The 22,465-nt window shown below is 42.5% G+C and overlaps 1 protein-coding gene across 7 annotated transcripts in view; it reads left to right on the top strand.

The window, feature by feature from the left end:
• The window catches only part of SIPA1L1 (signal induced proliferation associated 1 like 1), a 251,854-nt gene that overhangs the window by 184,913 nt on the left and 44,476 nt on the right, over window positions 1-22,465 (top strand). For 5 of the 7 annotated variants that reach the window (XM_073638885.1, XM_073638884.1, XM_073638883.1 and 2 more), the window contains exons 7-14: window positions 619-722; window positions 3,570-3,727; window positions 5,361-5,937; window positions 6,953-7,227; window positions 10,615-10,893; window positions 11,378-11,530; window positions 17,199-17,323; window positions 21,407-21,525. In XM_073638885.1, the coding sequence (XP_073494986.1) occupies window positions 619-722; window positions 3,570-3,727; window positions 5,361-5,937; window positions 6,953-7,227; window positions 10,615-10,893; window positions 11,378-11,530; window positions 17,199-17,323; window positions 21,407-21,525 (1,790 nt within the window). The remainder of the gene's footprint in view (window positions 1-618; window positions 723-3,569; window positions 3,728-5,360; window positions 5,938-6,952; window positions 7,228-10,614; window positions 10,894-11,377; window positions 11,531-17,198; window positions 17,324-21,406; window positions 21,526-22,465) is intronic. The other 2 variants (XM_073638886.1, XM_073638887.1) reach the window with 2 other exon arrangements.

Genomic DNA, 22,465 nt, shown 5'->3' with positions numbered 1-22,465 from the left:
TTGGCAGGTACTTAAATCTACCGCGAGCTGCCGGCAAGCAGAGACAAGGACACCGGGGGCCATCAGAAGGTAAGTATAATATTTATTCTTTAGTTTTTACCATTCTTCGGTCACACTATATAAATCCATGCCGGTTGCATGGATTTATATAGTGTGACCAAGTTGTCAAGCACTTTCCAAGTGATTCTAAAATCGCTTGGAAAGCGCTTGACAACCCGCATGCGGAAATGCAAGTGAAGAACGCTTCACATCCGCATGTCCCTGGCAGGAAAAACGCATGTACAATCCGCATGTACAATCCGCATGTACAATCCGCATGCGTTTTTTCTGCCAGGGAGATGCAGAAACGCTCAGGAAAAATCCGTAGTATTTCTGCATCGTGCGCACATAGCCTTAGATGTTGCTTTTTTTTGCAGCATAAATGCGCAGCCTCAAAAACTCATCATGGAAACTGAACCTAGCTGAAAGTTCTTTTTCTCTTCCTGATGGCTGCACATACCGTACTAGCAGGAGTAATTCCTAAAATCTTCTTTGTCAATTGACAATATTCAATTTAAATCCTTTATTTTACGTGGATACAATTTTTTTTTTTTATTGTTGTCCTTGTTTGTTTTTCAGCTGATTCAACCGGTACCCACTCCCTTTATACAACTTATAAGGATTATGAAATAATGTTTCATGTCTCTACCATGTTGCCATACACGCCGAACAACAAGCAGCAGGTGAGCGCATTGTATCTCACGTAATACTATTCATATTATACTGGATTATTGATGGGAGAGTTTAATGATGGAAGATTAGGACCTGTCGGCTCTCAAGACCTTTCTGTTTTGGTGTTCATCAGAAAATACAAATTGTGGAAAATCTATCCTCATTGTGTTGTGTTTTTCCTGTTGTTCCTCCTGGAAATAGATGTAATTGACAATTGGGTGTTACCGTTCCCCTTCTCGGACCCCGTCTTCTGTACTGACCTGATACCAAGCCCACCAATTCCCCTGACTGATTTTAGGGATGGGATGTATGCTCAATTATTCTCAATATAGTAAGTTATCCAATATTCCCTGATTGCTGGGGGTGAAACCCCCTAGGACCTGCAATATACCCTGATTGCTAGGGGTTAAACCCCCAAAGACCTGCAATATTCCGTGATTGCTGGGGACCCCCTAGCACCCGCAATATTCCCTGATTGCTGGGACCCCCAACAATACCAAGAACAGGGATCTGCAACTCCAGAGAACGGGGTTCTACAGGGCCCTGTCTTGAATGAAGAGGAGGGGCACACCCCCACTTTATTAATGGGACTGCTGGAAATAACGGAGCATCATAATGGGCTTTCACCAGCAGAAACATCACTGGAATCAGGGTCTCTGCCCTTACATTCTGCTGCTCTCAGATTACATGGCAAAAACCTGGTGACAGATTCACTTTATTGATTGGGCAGTGCAAACTGTATTTGAAAAAACAACATAAAAAGACCTTAAAGGGGTTGTCCATGTCATATTTATGACCTATCTTTACGATAGGTCATCAATATAAAATTTGTGTCGATTATACACCCTGCAGGGCCACTGATCAGCTGTTATCGCTGCTGGAGACAGCCAGTTGAAATCAGTGTACGGAGCAAAACACCCCAGCTCCGCACACTGTTTAGTCGCCACTTCTGGGAACTGCATATTGCCTCTTATTGAAGAGAATAGTAGCTGATCTGCAGTACCCAGTAGCAGTGACTAAACTATGAACAGAGCTGTGGGGTTCTGGCTCTGTACACTGTTTATCTTGCTGCCGCCAGAGGTGATAACCGCTGATCGGAGGGGTATTGGATGCCGACCAATGTTAGATTGATGATCAATCTTAAAGGCTTCCACTCTTATGTGACTGCGCACTTGCAAGTCCTCACATGCACACACTGTCAGGACCCTCCAGTGCTGTGGCTGCAAGTATGTGATTTGAATACAAGCAATCACATACCGACTAGTCGCTAGTGCACTGAGTAAGGCCGGAGACGTCTAGTCAGAATGTGGCCGTAAATATGCAAATCACATACTTGCAGTCACATGACCACCCACTCTCGGCGCCATTACTGAAGAATCCACAGAGTAAGCAGTGTGCGCATGTAAGGGTTCACAAGTCTGAAGTCACTTAGAGAGACTGCAGACTTGTACCCCAAGGCCGGACAACCCCTTTAAGATCAAAGTTAGTGGACAACCCCTTTTAACCAACTATGATTTGCATGGTATATCTACGGGCCCAAAATCTATCCACGTAAACCTATTGGAGAAAGGAGGTTGTGAACCCCAATGTGTACAGGCGCCAGTTCCTGCGTGATGTCCTGGAGAATACATAAACAGAGGCACTTTATGTGTAAGGCCACGTTCACACGTTCAGTATTTGGTTAGTATTTTACATCAGTATATGTAAGCCAAAACCAGGAATGGAACAATCAGAGGAAAAGTATAATAGAAACACGTCACCACTTCTGTATTTATCACCCACTCCTGGTTTTGGCTTACAAATACTGATGTAAAATACTGCGCGTGTGAATGTGGCCTTATATAGACTTTATTCTCTCTCTAAACTATATCTCCTAATCTTTAAGTAATTGAAGCTTTCAGTAAAAGATGCCAATTCCGTGCATGATCCAGCGATTTCTCATTTCCAAGACGTGAACATCCCAAATAGGAAAGAGACAATAAAGTAATGCTATATTATAGGTAATTATGCAGATCCCACAGCAGTTAAAACCGTCAGCTCCATAGAGAAATAATTACAAGCGCGCTACAGTAAAGTGGTTGGCAGCGCGCGTTACCATAGGAACGGAAGTCTGGAACCCCGCTGCTTGCTTTATGTTCACAAATAGAATCCACTGCTGGCGGAGGAGGATGGGGGGCGCGCAGTGTTAAATTGGAAATGCATTATTCATTTAATAGAACATGTTTTCCGAGGTTATGTTTATGGACACGCACTGTTGTACCTCCAGGCATCAGAAAGGTCAGGGGCCGCAGTTTGGGATGATTGAGTGCGTTCATTGTTTCTTACCATCTGGGTTCGGGGGTCCATTGTTTTTACGCCTGGTGTGCAGATAAACAGTCGACAAAGCTAAATTACTTTTTTTCTTTTTTTTTTTTTTTGCCCTCCTCTTTTTTTTTTTTTTTTGTAATTAAATCACGACAATAAAAGGTGTTTGCATTGTATTCCATAATGTTTTATACCAAATTATGGCCATGTACAAACAAGATTATTACACTATGATTAATGTGTTCCCGTAACAAAACAAATTTTTACCGGATTTGGATCGTTTCACACACAAACCTTCCATATTGTGGTGTATGCCGGAGGACACCTAGTTTGGGGTTCACTTACTTAGAGATAAGCTATTGCGATCGATGTCCTGGGGGAATATATACAATGTATAAGTAACCCTAGATGAAAAAAAAAAAAAAAAAAAAAGTGTCAATTTGCATCTGTCACTGTCGCAAACCACATGCATGTATTATTCAGAAGCGCTTTAGCGCCCAATCTATTCCGCTCCCCCTAAATGTGTAAAGCTGTGATTTTCTTTTTAATTGCAGCTGCTGAGGAAGCGGCACATTGGAAACGATATTGTGACAATAGTGTTTCAGGAGCCGGGAGCCCAGCCGTTCAGCCCCAAGAACATCCGCTCGCATTTTCAGCACGTCTTTGTGGTCGTAAGAGCGCACAATCCATGCACGGACTCTGTCTGTTACAGGTATGATGATCGCCTAGGGAATGGGCACGAATCGGTGACGGGGGGCCTTCATGGCCTGTCCCCTCGAGCGAGCACAGTTTAACCATTTGCTGTCTCCAACACAGAAAATATGACAGATGTATAATCTATACTGATTGCCGGCTGCGCAAAGTGCCTTTAATAGATGTTCTGATTGCACAATGGCCTTTTTTTTTTCTATATCAAAATATTATATGCAAAATATTCCTTATATTTTGTTTTATTTAGCTGATCAATAAATGATCAGATGCCAAATATTATCTTTTAGTTACCTGCACGCGTCGCGGTTGATTTATTTAACATTTATATATATATTTAAATGTTATTGTTGAGATAAATAATTTTTTTGTGCTTGTTTGTCATGTAGAAACCTGTTAATTAATCCCACTAATCTCGTGGTTAAGGCCTTTTCTTGCAGCGTGCGCTCCTCATCCATTATCTCAGCTGTGGCCATTATGTCGGCACGTTTTTGTTTTGTCAACTTTTAGCATGAAAAATACATAGATCGTATAATTCCGGGACCCGGTAATTTTAAGAGGCTGTCTTCCGAAAATGTTTATTTTTTCTTGTTTATTGGTGTGGGAAAAAATTGCTTTACATACATGCATGGTGTCTTTTTTGGCAGTTTTTCCATAAATGTATCCATAGGATCTAAAAAGGAGCAGTAAAAACTCATGTACAAAATGACAGTAAAATGCCACTAAGAGACCATGAAAAAAAGAAATGTTTGTTACTGATAAAAGAAACGCTTATCGCTTTGAAATAAATAATTTTTTTCATGCATTTTAAGATATCAGAAAAAGACTGAATGAAAGCGGCCTAGGGGTATGTGCACACGACGTCTTTTTCAGACAGATTCTGCTTGGAGCCTGCTGGAAAAAGCACTAAATAAAAAAAGACGCCAAAAATAATGAATGTATGAACAGCACTTTCAAAACAGCTTGCTGTGCATAGGTTCTGTCTTTTGTTACTTCTTTTAACCATTTCAGTTTTTGAAAGCCGTGAAGTGACTGAAAGAAGTGACCTGATCATTCTTCTACTGGCGTCTGCTTGGAAACAGCCACAATGTTTATGGAATTTGTAAAAATAGCTGTTGCAAAAGTCGTCATAATGCCCTGGTGATGCAGACGCCGCCTGCGCATGCCCCGGTGAAGCAGGTGCTGCCTGCGCATCCACTGTCAGTAAAATCACGTCTGCCTAGTGACCACAGTATGTTTTGCCATACAGTGGATACCTAGAAACCAATCGTCCTCCAATTTTTGCTATTGAACAGAGGGTAGAGAAGTGGAAAAGCAAGATAGATACTTTGACCTTATCAGTATCATGAAGGGTCAGCTCATATAGATGTCTTTATTTTTTTCTTAAAAAAATAAAATTTGGGTCACACCAGCTTCCCGTCCTTTGCTTTACATAGAAAACTCTATCGGCTCTGATGCTTCTGAGTACTTTACATGGTTCCGGAGCAGACCGCCATAAACCTTGATGAGTTATGACTGTAGCCTTTACCTTGTGTCTGACCAGTGATCGAGCTTTGCTTCCAATTTTGCTAATGGGATGGTAGTCTGTAAGCCATGGCAAAGAGTAGTGTAATTATGTATGTATTTTTGTATTGCAGCGTTGCGGTTACACGATCAAGAGATGTGCCTGCTTTCGGTCCACCGATCCCAAAAAGTTTCACCTTCCCTAAATCTACAGTGTTCAGGGACTTCCTGTTAGCTAAAGTTATTAATGCGGAGAATGCTGCTCACAAGTCTGAGAAGTTTCGAGCTATGGCTACTAGAACCCACCAAGAGTACCTGAAGGACCTAGCAGAAAAAAATGTCACCAACACCTCCATCGATTCATCCGGAAAGTTTCCATTCATCTCACTGGCATCAAAGAAGAAGGAAAAGGCAAAGCCGTATCCATGGGCTGAACTGTACAGCACGGGGGCAATCGTCTGGTGCGTCCAAGTTGAAGACTTCAGCAATGCTTTGGAGATTGAATGTCTCTTATGCATCTCCAACGAAATATTGGCCCTTCTTGACCAGGAATCCAAAAATGTGATATTTAACTGTTCGAGTCGAGATGTAATAGGATGGACATCCAACAACGCAACGGTTAAAGTTTTCTACGAGCGAGGAGAATGTGTGTTCATCCGAAGCTACAGCAACAATAGCGATGAGATAAAGGAAATTGTCAAGAGGCTGGAAGTAAGAGCGATCTCATAAAGTTCTGCCAGAGTCACATGTCTCTTAATGTCCGATCATGACCTTCGTTTTAATTTTTATTCCATAAATCAATAGTACACGTAACAATAAGAAACTTTGTAATATATCTTATCAGAGAAATCTGCTTCTTTCTCCTCCCGGACTGATCCTTTCTCTCTCCATTCATGGGTAAAATCTGTCTTCAGTGACTACAGATTTTCCCATTACTGAGACCGATGACAGTTGGTGCTTATAAAATTCTATGGAGGGGGAGGAGCTAGAGGTAGATTCAGACATTCTGCTGACTGTTGCATATCTCCACAGAACTTTATGAGAACTAACTGTAATCTCTTATTTCAATAATGGGAAAATATATAGTCAAATCTAAATCTATAGACAGATTTTTACCCGTGAATTGAATATGCAAATTGCATCTTCAGAGTGAAAGAGGGCTTGAACTCTAGCGCCACCTATTGCAAGTAGAAATCCTGAAAGTCAATATCAACTCTTAAACGAGCCTTGCCACATAACTTAAGATAAAAGATAAACTAGAATCTCAATTTGCAGACATGTTTTGGGGTGTTTGCTCCTCCTCAGTGCAAATCAAGAGATCTGATTTGGCTGTATGAGAGGCCACTGACTGGCACTTAAGGTGTAACAATTCTCCCTTAGGCTCGTAAATTGAGAATTTTGAAACAGAAAGATCAGTCCAGGAGGAGAAAGAAGCCGATTCCTCTAATAAGAGAAATCAGAAAGTTTATTATTTTCACGTGTGCTATTGATTTAGGAAATAAAAATTAAATTGGAGGCTACTCTTAGTCCATAAAGTGCTGAGCTGTTTTATGGGGTATTATGACGTGTCCTCTAGTTCACAGGTGGGTTAGTACTAGTACAAGTTCATACGACAGGGTCCGTCAGTCTTTTTGCCTTCATTTATGTGCTGTGCCTTTTTAGCTCCTCTATTCTTGTTGTATCTAAATGTCTGCAAATTTAAAAAATTTTTTTTTACTTTTTTCAGATAGTCACAAAAGGATGCGAGTCAGTGGAAATGACATTAAGGAGGAACGGTTTGGGGCAGCTCGGCTTTCATGTCAATTACGAAGGGATAGTTGCTGAAGTAGAGCCTTATGGCTATGCTTGGCAGGCGGGCTTAAGACAAGGAAGTCGTCTGGTTGAAATCTGTAAAGTTGCTGTAGCCACATTAAGCCACGAGCAGATGATCGACCTTTTGAGAACGTCCGTAACAGTGAAAGTGGTTATCATTCCCCCACACGATGACGGCATTCCACGAAGGTATTCTTCATGACCTATTATTTTTCCTACTTCCCTAGATTGTTCTGCCAACAGATATCTAATGTGCATGTCCAGCTTAAAGCATAACCGTCGTTTTAATTTTTATTTCATAAATCAATAATATACATGAAAATAAGCAACTTTATAATATATCTTATTATAGAAATTTGCTGCTTCCCCCTCCAGACTGGTCTTTCATTCTCAATTAATGCGTTAAAGTTGTATTCAGTGAAGACAGAATTTCCCATTACTAAGTTGGGAAATGACAGTTGGTGCTTATAAAATTCTATGGAGGGGGGGGGGAGCTATCTCCATATTGCTTTATGAGCACCAACTGTTCTCTCCAAACTCAGTAATGGGAATGTCTGTATTCACTGAAGACAGATTTTACCCACAAAATGAGAATATTGAAAATGAATGATCAGACAATTTTCTGAAGATTTAAAGGGTAACATGACGACTTATCCTTAACCTATTGATGATGTAGGTCATCAATATCCAATTGGTGGGAATCCAACCCCTCGTACCCCTTATCGATAAGCTGTCAACTGCTTACCAGCCACTTGTGGGTACTGCAGCTCTACTCACTTGAATAGGAAGATCATTAGTATGGTGTTCTGGATAATCCCTTTAAGTTGGGAAGAAAATTGATCAACCTCTGTTTTTTAAAACTAGACTAAAAAGAGCGAGCAATTACCCCTAGCAATCCACTTGCAATAAACTTGTAGTTTTTTTCCGGATTAATAAGCGTAAATAAAGTCCATTTTTTGTATACTTATTTTGTTTTCAGATCCATACTTATTTGTCTTGTTGTTTAGCTAAAAGTACTGAACAGCTAGATCCTGTATTTTTTGGGAGAGATCTATAGATTTTTATTTTCTATATTCCTTTTTTAAACGGAATCTGTCATCAGGTTTTTGCTATGTAATCTGAGAACAGCATGATGTGGGCGCTGAGACCCTGATTCCAGTGATGTATCACTTATTAGGCTGTGTGTAACAGTTTCAATGAAATCCAGCATTTTATCAGCAGGAGATTATTACTACAGGACTAGGTGTCTTGTGCCTACTGGTCCAACCACGCCCCCACCAGTGATGTCAGTATACCATGTACACAAAAATCAGCCAATCAGTGGTGTGGGCGGGGCTATACACAATTCAGCATTCTGAGATGTGCAGCAGGGAAAACTGTGATTATATCACAACTGCTGCACCCAGTAAACTAAATGATACATCGCTGGAATCAGAGTCTCTGCCCCTACATTATGCTGCTGTCAGATCACATAGCAAAAGCCTGCTGACAGATTTCCTTTAAAGGGATTGTCAGTAAACTATTGTCCCCAGGTGCAGTTTAGGGTTTAAAAAAAAAATGCTTTAATTGCTCTCCCGTGGTCCAGCGCTCTTTTTTTCTCTGCCGCTTACATTGATAGAGCAGCTTAGCTCAGTGATTGGCTGCAGCGCTGTCGACATGACGTCAGTGCTGCAGACAAATAGCGGAGACTCAGCGCTAGATGCAGGGGAGGTAGGTAATGCTCAGTTTATTTTTTCACCGCACATGGGGGCAAAAGTTTACTGAAGCCAGAAAAGCTCGTTTAATTTGGCTGTAGGAATAATGTTCTATCTAGATTATTATTGCACAACCGCTGAGGACATTGCTTCTGGATTTACAGAGAACTCAGAAATGACTCTCTGAGGTGTTCACCAGCGCGGAGCTTTAATGGAAGAAGTCCTATTCCTCTGAGTGTAGTGTCAGGAGCGTGATAACATTTTGACGAACTCCTCTTGTTACCCAGCAGCATCGTCGGGGAGGGGGCAGCTCCTCGCTATCTGGGTTTTTTATGTTTTTTTTGTTGTTTTTTTAAGATCAGTCTGTAGTAGATGTAATAAAATCTGATCTGAAGTGTCATTAGTATTCAGTGTCTTTAGGGCTTTCTGTAGCAATTACAGGTGGACCTAAGGGGGATTGTGCATCTCTTAATTTACTGTACCAACTCCACAACTGTTGTGTAAAATCTGCTCCTTCTCCATTATCATAGTGCCGACTCTGCGCTAGCACATGAGATCACCTTGTCAAATGCATTTAATTTAACCGTAACATCATGATGTTTTAGGACATCAAAGATTTGTTGCACCGACCCCACAAAAATGTCACAATCTCATTATAGATTTAATGAATTTAAAGGAGCAGTAAGATTCTAAAAAAAAAAAAAATTTTTTTCCTTCCTAAATGCCGCACATCCCTCGCCTATAATCTGTGAATGAGACTGAGTCGCCATTCCAGATATACCCCACGGACAAGTGAGGGGCCGAGGAGGCGATGACAAAGCGGGGTAGATTTATTGCTAACAGTGACTCCACAAAACTTGTATAATGGCATTAAAGAAAATAAGTTGATGAAAATAAGTTGATGATTAACACCATATTATTGAAGGCCATTGTTGTGATACAAATATTTTTTTTATTTGTGTCAATATTTACTAAATTGATAGGTGATTTAGTATCATCACTGGATTCTTCAGCTGGGGGTGACATTATAGTACTGTAGAACTCCAGGCTGGCATGTCATGGTGCCGTCCGGCAGTGGAAACCAGCAGTTATCTGCTGAGCCAGTAGACCCAGAATGTAGGAAAGGGTCCAGTGCTGCCCTGATGTCGGGTTGTGGAGAACATTGTGATATCAGCCTCCATATTGCATTTCTGTGACTACTGTTCATTTGCCATAAGAGCGGATGGAATTAGAAGTGCTGCCCTCTGAGGGATAGCTGTGTTTTGATTCTCTCCAACCTCCATCATGTTTGGTGGTCCGGTTATTTAGCATTTTCACAAGCCTCGTCTTGTTTGGTGGTCCGCTTATTTAGCATTCTTCCCAACCCATGTCCTGTTTGGTGGTCCGCTTATTTAGCATTCTTCCCAGCCCCCGTCCTATTTGGTGGTCCGCTTATTTAGCATTCTTCCCAACCCCTGTCCTGTTTGGTAGTCCTGTTATTTAGCATTCTCCCCAACCCCTGTCCTGTTTGTTAGTCTGATTATTTGGCGTTCTTCCCAACCCCTATCCTGTTTGGTGGTCCGGTTATTTGGCTTTGTTCCCAACCCCTGTCCTGTTTGTTAGTCTGATTATTTGGCGTTCTTCCCAACCCATGTCCTGTTTGGTGGTCCGATTATTTGGCTTTGTTCCCAACCCCTGTCCTGTTTGATAGTCTGGTTATTTGGCTTTCTTCCCAACCCCCATCCTATTTGGTGGTCCGGTTATTTAGTATTCTTCCCAACCCCCATCCTATTTGGTGGTCCGGTTATTTAGCATTCTTCCCAACCCCTGTCCTGTTTGGTGGTCCGGTTATTTGGCCTTCTTCCAATCCTGTCCATGTGTAACTAAATACTTCTTTTTTTAGAGGTTGCTCAGAAACCTACCGCATGCCAACTGTGGAGTACAAAATGACAGAGGGCATCCCGTACGAACTGAAGTTTCCGTTCAGAAACAACAACAAATGGCAAAGAAACGCAGCGAAAGGAGAGGCCGCACAACTGCGACAGATCCCCTCTCAGCTTCAGAGTCCTGTCTCCTCAAGAGTCTCGTCTGTTAAAGGAGATGGGAAGATGCAGACGCCAGAACGTTCCGCCAACATTCCACGGAGCATTTCCAGTGACGGTCGTCCACTGGAGAACAAGAGGTAAGACACACGTTGTGGCCAGTGGAATGATTACTCTACTAACGGAGACAGAATATGGGGTGGAGGGGATAGTAGATTTGTGGCAGAGATTGTCCTATTCATCAGAGTTGGGGGCGAGCGGAGAAGCATGTGTCTGCCGCTGAAACTACCCTATGCAGATGAATGGATCTGATTTTCAGTTTCTGCATCAAAACTGCTGCATGTGAATATAACCTTATGATGTGTGTTCGTACTGAATTCTTACGTTAGCATGCGAGAATTACAGAAACCATCTTTTTTTGTTTTAAACTAATGTTCCAAGTGAAACCTAATATAGGGACGTGTATTAACATTGGCAATGGTGGCGGCACAGGCCTCACCCCCCATAACGTATAAATTTCATTTTGGATCAACTTCATGTAACTCCCTCGACTAACATCTGGGGTACGCAGGCCAGACCGCTCATGCTCTGTCCAATAAACGTGTCTTGTCTGGTTTGAATAAGGCTGTCTCCGGCGTCAGAGATCTATGTCTCTGTGTCATCTGTCGCTATCGGAAGATCCCAGCAGTGTCGTAACTCTCCCAGCAATCTTTCTACCTCCAGTGATACTGGCTCGAGTGGCGGCTCCAGTCACAGGCAGAAATCCATGCCCGAAGGGTATGTCTCTCCTCCTTGTTATCATTGTGAACATCAAGCCCTTTTGGCTTTGGATTTTGCGTAAATTATAATCATTGTTCTCAGTTCTTGCAGCTTTTGGAAAGCTGCTCCGAGTATCTCATCGCTTTCGCAGATGTGTGGTTTTATTGCTGGACTTGTTTGTTCTATCCAGTCTTATTGTGATGTAACTTAAAGGGGTTGTCCAGTACTTCAATATTGATGGCCTGTCCTTAGTATAGGTCATCAATATCAGATCGGTGAGGGTGCAACACCCGGTAGCCCCCCTGATCAGCTGTTCTGATGCAGTCGTAGCCACGATGTGATCCATTGTGAAGCGGAACAGCATAGTGGCCGCAATGGAGTACTGCAGATCCACCCCTGTTGATTTGAATAAGGGCAGATCTGAAGTAGCCGATCGTGGCCACTATGCTGTCGACAGAGCTGTGCAGCTCTGCAACTGATCACATTTGGCCGTCGCCGCCATTGGGACACTATACTGTCGACAGAGCTTTGCAGCTCCGCATCTGATCCCAATGCCGACGACAGTCAAATGTGAACAGCTAATCAGCGGGGCTACCAGGTGTTGCACCCCCACCGATCTGGTATTATATCAAAGTACCAGCCAACCCATCTAATTTAAAGTCCTTACTCCTACATAGGTAAAGGGATTGTTCACTTCAGAGTATTTCTTGTTAATTACGAGGTACCCTGATTTGCACGAGTCTGCCAGTGATCAGCTGTAATCGGAGGGTCAAACTAGGAAGAAATGTTCAGCGCTACTTATCGCTACAAGAGGAGAAATGTAGCCTTACATGGTTCCCATTGACATTAAAGGGCTGTCCCTCGGATCTACACGCAGGATGGGTCCTCCAGTAAGGCCACGTTCACACGTTCAGTATTTGGTCAGTATTTTACATCAGTATTTGGAAGCCAAAACCAGGAGAGGAACAATCAGAGGAAAAGTATAATAGAAACATATCACCACTTCTGTATTTATCACCCACTCCTGGGTATTACTCATTTGTTCGGCAGTACCCGGGGGCCCCACTAAACAGGGTGACCCAGCTGATTGATGGGTGGGAGTGCTCGGTGCCAGACCCTCGTCCATCCTGAGGATCGGTCATCAATATCATTGTAGCAGAAAACCCCTCTTGGTTGCTGTATCCATTTTCTAACCCTGCATATTTTTTTGTATTTTGGGAATGGAAGTAATTATAAAGCAGAGCATCATCTGGTTGTCAGTAACCACTTTCACATGTATATTTAATAGTCCTGTAACAATCCGCATTGCTGCAATTAAACTGCTGATGGATTGGAGCGTGCGGCCACCCGAGTGTGAATTAGATTATAAGCTCGGAGTCAGAATCTGAATTAATGGAATATAATTTCCTTACAGCATGGTTAGGAGAGATAACAAAGTTATAATGTTTCTTTCTCTGGTTATTCTTGGGGAAAAAAATTGACTTTATAGTCGCGTACAAGTTCACAGTTGGCAGGAGCTCCGAATATCCACAGCTGGCAATAATTCTGTGGGTTTTTTGCCTGGCAAAAGGGGTACACATGAGGAAATCCCACCGCCGCCGAGCTGATGTGGCCACAATGTGGTGTCAGTTAATATAATTGGGAAGATTTTACTTTTTGCAGTTTGTCACTTGCGATATCGTTAAGGAACGCTGCAGCTTTCCGGACGGACGAGTAGAACAACGACGGGAGCGATGCACATGGGTTCAGTCCACTATACAGTCACAAAGACCACTAGTGATTAATGAAATGCTCTTAAAGGGAATCTGGCAGCAGTTTTTTTTCCATTAAATTTGAGAGCAGCATCATACCGGGCAAGAGAGCTTGATTCCAGGGATGTGTCATTTATTAGGCTGTGTTTTAGTTTCACTACAATCAGCATTTTATCAGCAGGAGATTATCACTGCGAGACCAGGTGTCACATGCCAGGTAGTCCGGCTACTTTGTGTAGTTGGAGACATCTCAAGATCTTTAAGAACGTGCCGGAGAATCTAGCCAGGCAGGATGCATACGCCAGATTTTAGAACTATCCTCACTTTAATTACTAATGCGGAATGATCAGAAATTGCCCTCGGCATATAATTAACATCGTGAACTGAGGGTAAAAGATCGGGAGATGCATAGGTCAGATCTGTCCTGGAAAAGGACTACTCTACAGTTGAATAAGAATAAAAAAAACACCTGTTTTTCGGCATACTTCCAACGCCACAGTTACATCAATTGAAGAACAGCGCACCAGGCATTTTATAACAGATTCCCTTTAAAGGAAATCTATATTCCTATGTGTTTTGAGTCTATTTTTTTTGCTTGCAGACAATATAGAACTTATCGAGTTGTTTTCTGCGTCAGGTTTTTTTTTTCTTTTATGTCCATATAAAAAGATGTCACGTAATGTGTCCCAGGAGGACGTTCAGTCCGCACAGCTCCTTTATTGCCTCTTCACTATATACCACTAATTGTCATTGAATATTGATAGCCATCGATTAAGTGGTAACTTTCATGTCAGCCTGGAATAATGCGATACGCAAGGTAATAGCATAGTCATAAGGTATTGCTATACTGTCAGATCTGCAATAGATAAAGTGTCCCGAAGCCATATAATGTATTCTTGGGGGCAATTCACACTGAGCTTATTAGAAATAGCCACAAAAATGTAAGTCCTCTAACACAAACGCTCCAGATTAATGCATAATTTTCCTCATCATATTCTTGTTCTCCAGAATCTTAAATTCAGACAAGTTCATACACTTAAAGGGAATTTGTCACCGGGTTTTTGCTTCCTCATCTGAGAGCAGTATAATGTGGAGACTGAGTCGCTGATTCCAACAATGTGTCACTTACTGGGCTGCTTGCTGTAGTTTTGATAAAATAACTGTTTTATCTGCCGCCCACACCACTGATTGGCTGCTTTCTGCCTATGCAGTTCCTAGAAATTGCCAATCAGAGGTGGGGGCGTGTTTATACGGAGCTCATGAATATGGAGGACTGCCTGGCAGCAGGTTTACTAGTCCTCTAGTGATAAAATCCCTGTTTTATCAGCAGGAGGTTATCAAAATGACAGCAAGCAGCCCAGTAAGTGACACATCGCTGGAATCGGGGTCTCTGTGTCTACATCATGCTGCTCTCAGATTGGGTAGCAAAAACTTGGTGACAGATTCCTTGTAAAGGGGCTTTCTATTGCAGGATAGGTGATAATTTGATTGGTTTGGTCCGACTGCTGAGATCCGCACTGATCAACCGAATGGGGCACATTTATTCCCGTCACAATGGAGTGGTAGAGCACGTGCTCTAACGCCACTCCATTCATTCCCTATGGGGCTGCTAAGCTCTTCTCTCCGCTTTTTCCTGCAGCTCCATAGTGGAGGAATTGAACAGTGTTCAAATGGGAATATATGTCCCGTTCTACCAATCGAGAACCCGCACTCCTGTGGATTGGTGATGACTTACATGTATTTTTTACTTGAGAACCCCGTTATCTCATAGCATTTTGTTATTTACAGGCTTTTCTTTCTCATGTCCTCTACATTGTCCTCCTCTTGCTTTCAGAGCCCTATTGCTTGTATCCGTTTGCCTGAAACCTCATAGTCTATGTAGCATTAGTGAAAAACCATTTCTCATTGATCAGCAGCTATTGATCTTCTGTCCCTATGACCAGCACATTTTGGGCTGCGAGTCATCTTTGCTCTTGCAGGGGCTGAGCTTTTCTGCTCCTTTCGACTTAATCTCGACTGTACTATAAAATATGAGTCTCATTGTGCATTTATACATGATTTTATTTAAGAGAATAGTTATATGGACTACTGTAAAGGCTGGAAAATGATGAAGCCGGGATGATAGTGCAGGCAATGGCATCAATAAGGAACAAAGACTAGAAAATGACGGGGCAGGGATGGTAATGCGAGCAATGGCATTTTAAATGAAAGAGGATGCTACCAGTGTGAGACATATAACTCAGGAGAGCAGACTGTCAGTCATTACATGTCTCACACTGGTAACTCCTCCTTTCATTTATATTAAGCTCTGGAGGCAGATTCTCAGGGAGATCTATGTCCGGCCCATAGATCTTAACAGCTCATTTACATATTAAGAAAAAGGTTGATTTCTCTGGAATAAGACATCGGATTGTAGATATCAAAGTATCATTTTATTCACTTTTCTATGACCTACATGTCCATGTAGACTGCTTAAAGGAGTTGTGCGGTACTTTAGAATACCTCCCCATGTATCCCCCCCCGCCCAGGTCCCTAAGACTTTTTGTAAATACCTTCTGCTGTTGATAATGCATGTGAGTGGCGCTATCGGTGGCTGCTCACAGGCATCACGTGACCCCCGGCTCTGACATCCGCTGATATCACGACAAGTGCTTGGCAGTAGCCGGGGGTCACGATCTTCCTGGTCCCAGGTGGATGCCAGGCTGTGGGCTGGGTTACCTCCCCCTCGCCCTGCTTCACACCCCACCGCGCGCTCTGCCTCTCCCCATTCAGTGGGAAAGTGTGCTTTGGATGCCGGGTGTGACGTGGGGGGGGGGGGGGGTAACCCCACCCACAACCCAGCAGCCACCGCGGGGACCCCAGCGCTAGGTCACGCCTCACTTGTTGTGATGTCTGCATTGGGGTCACGTGATGCCTGTGAGCAGCCACCAATAGCGCCACTCACAGGCATTATCAACAGCAGAAGGTATTTACAAAAAGTCTTAGGGACCTGGGGGGAGGGCGATAATCTAAAGTACCGCACAACCCCTTTAAGAGGGTTGATCCTACTGACAGATGTCCTTTAAAGGGCTTATGCACATGGCTCCGTACGATTTTACCTGTAACACGGTGCACAATATGGACAGTTTTGTGCACCACCCTGTAAGGCATCTTGTTCCCATTGAGTTATTCCGTAAAGCAGTAAAATCGAGGCTACTTGTAAATTAGATATGACATGGGAGATCCGGGCTCCGCTGTGTACAGAACCAGGGTGTGCAGTGACCTAAGAGAACAGGACTGCAAACGTGTGAAAACCAAGCTGATCTAACCAGCGACTGTGACCAGAGTGTCAAATCCCAAAACCAGGTGTGGGGAAGAAAGCGCGTTGTGTTCCTCCTGATAATGATTTCTCCCACGCAGACGTCTTTTTCTTCTCTCCGGTTTGGTTGTTGATTGCCTGGGAGGTTGATACTGCGCAGACCAGACATATGTTTACCCAGAAGGCTCCGCATGTGAATCACTGAGAACATTCATGTACCAAGAATTCACATTGACCCAAACGCTGATAAAACCAAATTCTCTGCCCCAGAAACTTCTTTTTATCTATTTTCAAGTTTAGCTGATTCCAAAATAATCAACTTTTTTTTTTTTTTTCCATATTTCACTGTCCCTGTTGAAGTTCAGTTGTTTCCAGCTGTACACTGCAGTTCTTATAAAAGGATTTGTCTTAGTGAATCGAATGCACATAAAACAAATGTAGCCCCTGTGATTCTACTCATGGTGTATACGGTTGTGTAGTATCATGATACAGAGGGATGGAAGAAAATATGCATTTAACAAGCGCCTTATTACACTTGCCTGAAACCGACCGAATGGGGTTTGCACAGTTTATAATTGTGCAATTATAAATTGCCTGAACCTAATTAGTAATGGTCGCCTTGTTTTCCATGATACAGGTTTGGAGTTGGGCGAAGGTCACCAGCATCCATTGACAGACAGAATACGCAGGGAGACCTGATGGCCAGCGGAAAGTCTACACCCAACTGGCAGAGGAGTGATGACAATATGAGCGATCAAATAGGTATTTACGTCTAGTCCGTATTACGCTTGTGTGAATCCGGCCTTATTGTGTGATTAACTCTCTACTCTGAATAGACCATCAAACAGAGTCAAATATTTCCTACTTGCCATGTTTCCACAAACATTAAAGGGAGTCTGTCACCAGGTTTGTGCCACCTAATCTGAGAGCAGCATAATGCAGTGTGTACGGAAAGCTGCCAATCAGGGATGTGGGCGGTTTATACAGAGCTCAGCATTCAGAGAACTGCTAGATCTGCAGCAGATAAAACAGGCATTTTATCAAAACTTCAGCAAGCAACCCAGTAAGTGATACATCACTGGAATTGGGGTCTCTACAACTACATTATCCTTCTCTCAGCTGGGGTTGCAAAAACCTGGTTACAGATTCCCTTTAAAGTAATGTATAATATTTAAAGTGCTGTTGACTTCAACAGGATGAAATGGGGGTTTCCTAGAAGAACCCATGAAATGTAGCGGAATTTATGGTGATCAGTAAGCTTAACCCCTTTATGACATGTGCCGTAATAGTACAACACGCGTCATATTCCCCCTCAGCGCCGCAGCCCGCACCTTTCCGGGCACATGACTGCTGATCTATACAGCTGACATGTGCCCGCAACAGCTGCAGGTGGAATCGCGATCCACCCGGGGCTGTCAACTAGTTAAATGCCGCTGTCAATCTCTGACAGCGGCATTTAACTCGCGCTTACCGGAAGCGCGTCGTTGGCTCTGCCCATCGGCGACCCCGTCACATGATCGTAGGTTGTGGATGGGTTGGCATGACAACCCAACCGGGGGTTTGCAGGAGACCCCTGCGGTTGTCATTGCCAGATTGTTACGAGCGCCGCCCAGTGGTCGGCGCTCATAGCAAGTCAGCATTTCTGGTACACAGAGGCGATCTGATGATCACCTGTGTATAGCACAGGAGATCAGACAAGTACTGCTTTTAGTCTCCCATGCAGAGCATCCAAAAATGAAGAAGAAAAAAGTTTTTAAAAATATTAAAAAAATATAAAATTTCAAATCACCCCCTTTCGCCCCATTCAAAATAATACAATAAAAAAAAATGCGTTCAGAATCACCCGATCTATCAATATAAAAAAAAGAATTAATCTGATCGGTAAATGACGTAACCAGAAAAAAATTCTAAACGCCAGAATGACATTTTTTTGGTCACCACAACATTGCAATAAAATGAAAAAACGAGTGATCAAAACATCGGATCTACCCCAAAATGCTATAAATAAAAACGTCTGCTCGGCGCGCAAAAAGTAAGCCCTAACCCGGCCCCAGATCTCGAAAAATGGAGACGCTACAAGTCTCTTCAGAGCTCCGGTTCTGGGGATAGGTGGTGGCCGCGGCTATTTGACCCACGGTGATGAGAAAGAAAGCCCCTATCCCTTGGATAGGTGATAACGTTTAAACTTGACAACACCCTTATAAGCTGCCCATATAAACGTCAGCAGATCTTGCCGGGGGCATCAATTGTAAGGGGCAGCCCAACCATTTAATCTTCCCGATCCCCTTATATTCTCACTATACTGATATCAGCAGGCAAGCCCGACTGATCTTCATGGGCATGTGTTTATTGAATGGTTAGCAGAGATGGCTATGGGCCGAGTGAGGGCACGGGCCGACCTCTATCTATGCTGTGTAAGTCCCATATTAATAATAATAATAATAATCTTTATATAGCGCCAACATATTCTACAGCACTTCACAATTAAGTGGATGATTCTCAGCGAGACACAACTACTTGTGTACATGTGCGAAATCCGTGCAATGGGAGCATGTTTCTCTTTCAGATTTACATTTCTATTCCATTACACAATTAAGCTGTCAGTGCAGGTAAAATATTAGGTGTAGAAAGCCGCAGGGGTGGAGAACTGCTCTATGTACCTTGATTTTTTTCCCTCTTTTTTTTTTGTTATTGTTTCTATAGGCTTTGTACTTTAGACGCTTTGTATCCGACTCCATCAGGAGTCTCCCAGAAATTAATTTGTTTTGGCACAAAAGTAATATCCAATTTTGCTTTCTGCTATCCTTGGAAAGCGAGGAAACAATATATGTACACTGGTGCCACCTGATCTCATGGTTTTATAGATTCTAAAATGCACTTTAGACGGCTGAGCTGTCGTAGGCTTAATAAATAACAGAAGATGCAGTTGACGGAAACCGCATGGGAAATGCCTGTGTCATGGTAAATAGAACAATACCAAAGAAGAAGCCAGACATTGGACGCAATAAACCACTAATATTCAGCACAACTAAAAGTCAGCTAGTACCAGACTACAGCCCCGAGGCGAAGTGGAGGGGGTTCACTCTGCATTAAGAACGCCTCAATGTCTCCCCAAACTGAGAAGATTCGCACATTTCTCCTTTCTGGAAGCAGTTTGGTCACTTGTCTAGATGCACGTAATAAATGTCTCCTGTCATCTGATATTGCGCAGACCTGTACCTGCTAGAATATACCTGCACCAATATTTTAGAACAAGACAGTTGCTTTGTTGCTAAGAAAATATGTTGCAAAATCACCTTGAGAAAGTTCCAATTAATTCCATGAGATCTGGAGTTGCTTAGTAACGTAAAATTAAGCTTTGGCCATTTCTGGGTTGACAAGCCATCTGTTCAGCTTGTGCATATGCGCGTTTCACCATAGCAAAGCAGCAATTAAACTGCTCCGTAATTTCTTAGAGGGACAGAATGTGTGGTTTTTTTTTACATTTCACAGATGTTTGTTTCAACCTAGATGGTAACAGTTAATTTATTTTCGCAGAGAGATTCTTTTTCTGTAATGTAAATGAGTGTTTGTAGTTACTGGTTCAATTGTAGCACATGGTAACCTGACACCAAGATACGTAGATGTGACACCGCTCATGTCTGACAGCGTAGCAGGTGTGGTTCAGAAAACTCTGTTTAGGATATTGTGCCTTATAATAAGGAGGGGTCTTGCATGAGTGGAGGACAGATTCATGGCAGCAGCCCACTCTGAGATGCTTATTATTGGGGATGTTGCGATAAAAATTGAGTCTGAATACCTGGTAAAAATCTCAGAGCTCTGCTGATTCTGCCGATCTTTTCCATTTTGTGCTGCATTGTTTCATTGCAGAGATATTCAAATTTTTCTTTTGGAGCGCGGTATGTGAAATCTCTCCTTGTAGTGCAACTGGGCGTTTCTTCAGAGTCTTCTCTAGGGGCGTGTGCTTTCACTCCTCCCTCCCAGACTCTGCCAATCACAGCTCAACATCTGAGACTGCTAGATCTGCTGCCAAGTTGTGATTGCTGCATCTGGGAGGGAGGGCTGAGAGTGTACACCCCTAGAGAAGACTCTGAAGAAATGTCCAGTTGCACTACAAGCAGAGATTTCACATCGTACCCTCCAAAAGAAACATGTGAATATCTCTGCAATGGTGCGACTCAGGGCAAAACTGAAAAAAGCGGAAGAATCCAAGAAGCTTGGGGATTTTTTTTTACTATGTATAACTCCATTTTTTTTTAGCTGCTCACGGGTCCTGTTTAAAAAAAGAAAAAAATGAATTGTTCGAGGAAACCTATTTAGTTTACAGGTCATAGCCTTATGAAAAGCCAACACAAAAGGCATGCATTTCAGAATACTCTTTATTTTTGGACATCTCTTTAACAGGCAGTAAAGCATTGTTTAGTCCGAATCGACATAAAATGGCTCACATTGGATCTAACTTGATCTGACCTGCTGAGAGTAGATGGAGTCATTAATTATAATTAATATTCTCTGTGTATGTCCTCCAGGACTTTTCTCAGCTCTTCTGCCTCCTCTATAGAATTCAATTACTTGCTCAGTACAGATTTATCTTCACTATGGCCGCATCGAAGATCCTGTCCATTGTAATTTTGGAAAGAACGCATTACAACTATCCATCGGAGCAGAGCCACAGCCAAAAGAGGGTAGTACTTGCTGCAGAGCGTCCGCGACATGCCGACTCCACCAGAGCATTAATAAAGATGTAATGGAGAATGAAATGTGTGAAGGGGCCAAAAAATACATCTGCAATATGTTTTTTTTTATTTGCTTGGAGCTAAAAGCTTGAAATTTTCTATCTTACAGAGCCGACATGCCACATGCCTGCCGTGTCTAAGGTACATCCATCATACAGAGACAGCCCTACAGGGAGACTCATACGACAGGACCCCGTACTTCACCTATCGCCTCACAAACAGGGACAGGTGTGTATTAAGTTTCCTTTCCGAAACTACATTTATTCTAATATTTTCTAATTTGCTTAAGAAAAAAAATCTTCTTGAAAAACCTTGTGTTTTTCCATATCGGACATAAAAATCCCATTTTTATGCCATAAATGTTTTTGATACGTGCGGGTCCCTTCACTGGGACCAACATATCTCTAGAGTGGAGGTCACCCAACCCTTGTCCTGCATCTGTCAGACATGGCACATAATGTGGATATGCCATAAATGTTTAAGGCAAAGTTTAAACTGAGGTTTTGGGGTTTTTTTACGGGGATTTTGAAGGGAATCCTCTTCAAAATCTGAAATTGCCCACCTGAGCTGAGTTCCCCACTGTCTGCAGAATGAGTTATCTGAGAATCCAACAGTAATCTCATTCTGATAAGGTGTTTGTAACTCTCTTATCTGTCTTTTTTTGAGCTCCTCTTAGCAGATTTATGACCACATAAAAGTTGAGCTGAACATTGTGGTCATAAATAAGCTGAGCAGTGTTCAGAAAAAGACAGATAACCGTTACAAACTCCACATCAGTACAAGATGCCTGATGAATTCTTAGTTAACTCATTCCGCAGCCAGCAGTGTGCAGGAAAGAAAAAGAGCGCGTGAATGGTAAATGGTCCAAAAGTTTTAACGAAATTCAAATGCAAAAAACATTTTTTTTCTGCACAATATACAAACATTTAAGTAAAAATTAAGAAAAAAAAGAAAAAGTCCCTAAATTAAAGGTTTCCATATCTTTAATCATTTCTGGATCCCCCATTGACAATAAACATCCAAGTGGTCCACGTTCTACTCTGCAGTGACGTTCTAAAACGTCACTACATAGTAGGTTAACTGTATGCTGTTGCGCAGCTGTGGGAGCGGGGAGCCGGCTGTCAGACATATAGAGAATTTGCATTCCTGATTGCTGTATACACGGCAC

This window comes from Phyllobates terribilis, unplaced genomic scaffold (assembly GCF_046119375.1).
Source record: "Phyllobates terribilis strain yellow unplaced genomic scaffold, ASM4611937v1 Scaffold_7__3_contigs__length_470593459, whole genome shotgun sequence".
Taxonomy (NCBI): Eukaryota; Metazoa; Chordata; class Amphibia; order Anura; family Dendrobatidae; genus Phyllobates; species Phyllobates terribilis.
This window is presented reverse-complemented; position numbering and strand designations above follow the sequence as displayed.